At 48.8% G+C, this 1,362-nt stretch overlaps 1 protein-coding gene across 1 annotated transcript in view; it reads right to left on the bottom strand.

Annotated features, from left to right (window-relative positions):
* Positions 1–1,080, bottom strand: part of LOC109978694 (E3 ubiquitin-protein ligase TRIM35-like) — a 1,599-nt gene extending 519 nt beyond the window's left edge. Inside the window, exon 1 of the mRNA XM_020627953.3 lies at positions 1–1,080. This exon is cut by the window's left edge and continues 519 nt beyond it. Coding sequence (XP_020483609.2) covers positions 1–1,005 — 1,005 coding nt within the window. The 5' untranslated portion in view covers positions 1,006–1,080.
* Between the last annotated feature and the right edge of the window lie 282 nt (positions 1,081–1,362).

Here is a 1,362-nt window from a genome sequence, read left to right as displayed (position 1 = left end):
CTCAGAGCCCAGGACAGACCAGGAATAATCAAACCTCTCTGGATTATTAGGAAGCTGCTGTCTCTCTCCTCCTCGTGTCACACAGGTCAGATCTTCAGACAGGATGAAGACTGGATGAGCAGTGTTTGGGTCCAGAATGATCGGACTGTAGGAGACCATGTCCTTCATCTTGTTCCAGATGTTGAAGCTCAGGTTGCCTAGGTGTTTGGCCTGGTCTATCAGAGCTCCTGAGGGCAGCTGTGGATCCTCCAGCAGGGGGCGCTGCTGGACTCTTTCCACTGCAGCCTTGTAGTTTTTCAGGAATGAGACGTCTTCAGCTCTCAGCTCGTCCTCTGTGTCTCTGACTGTGTGTGAAAGAGCTGCTATCTCTCTGCTCAGAGCCTCCATCTCCTCCTTCATCCTCTGACTCTTCTGCTCCTCTTCCTCCCTCAGTGCACACAGCCTGGCCTCCTCTTCCTCTTCTAGAAACTGGTGAAGCTTCTTAAACTGCTCCTTAATCTGCCTCTCTGTGTGTCGGGCCTGGACCTGAATGTGTTCTGCTGTTTGATCAAACTTCACTTTAACTTCTTTAAAAACATTTAACTTCTTCTTTACCGGCTCCAGAGTTTCCTGAAGTTTCTTCTTGTGTTCTTGAGCAGCTTCATCGATGGGTCTAAATCTGTGGTTGGTGTGTTTTTTTGAATCTTTGCAGACGACACACACCGGCTCCTGATGGTCCAGACAGAAGAGTTTGAGTTTCTCAGAGTGCAGACTGCAGAGATCCTCTGAAGCTCTCTGATCTCTCTCCTGCACAAAACTCTCACTCAGGTTCTTTAAAGCAAAGTTAGGAGGTAATTCCCTTGAATGTCTCCTGCTACAGAGTGGACACTCCTGGTTCTCCTTCTCCTTCCAGCAGTCCTTCACACACTCTCTACAGAAGCTGTGGCTGCAGGACAGCATCACTGGATCTTTAAAGATGTCGAGGCAGATCGGACAGCTCAGATCTTCCTCAAACTTAGACGCCATTTTATCTCAGAGTCAAAACACGCAGCAGAAAAAAACTGGAAGCCACTCCCCGTCCCTGAGAGTTTGTCTCACCTCGATTGTTTTTCTTTGAAACTCTCGTTCAGTTTGTGGATTCAGCAGCAGGTTGAAGTGTTAGTATTCCCAGTATCCCAGTATAACAAGTACTCCCAGTATTCCCTCCTCCTCCTCCTGTCCTCTCTCAGTGGAAGTTGTGCTGGTTTGTGTCTGCAGGTCGGTCCGTCTGTCAGTGTGTGTGTGTCTCTTCAGGGTGAGGCAGAATAACCTGTTTCCTGATTTGTCTCAGGTGAGACAGGTGAGGGGGCGGAGCTTCTTCAGAGCAGGAACACAGAGAACAGT

Source organism: Labrus bergylta, chromosome 8 (genome assembly GCF_963930695.1).
Source record: "Labrus bergylta chromosome 8, fLabBer1.1, whole genome shotgun sequence".
In the NCBI taxonomy this organism is placed as follows: domain Eukaryota; kingdom Metazoa; phylum Chordata; class Actinopteri; order Labriformes; family Labridae; genus Labrus; species Labrus bergylta.
Note: the sequence above shows the minus strand (reverse complement) of the source record. Positions and strands in the feature narration are given on the sequence as shown.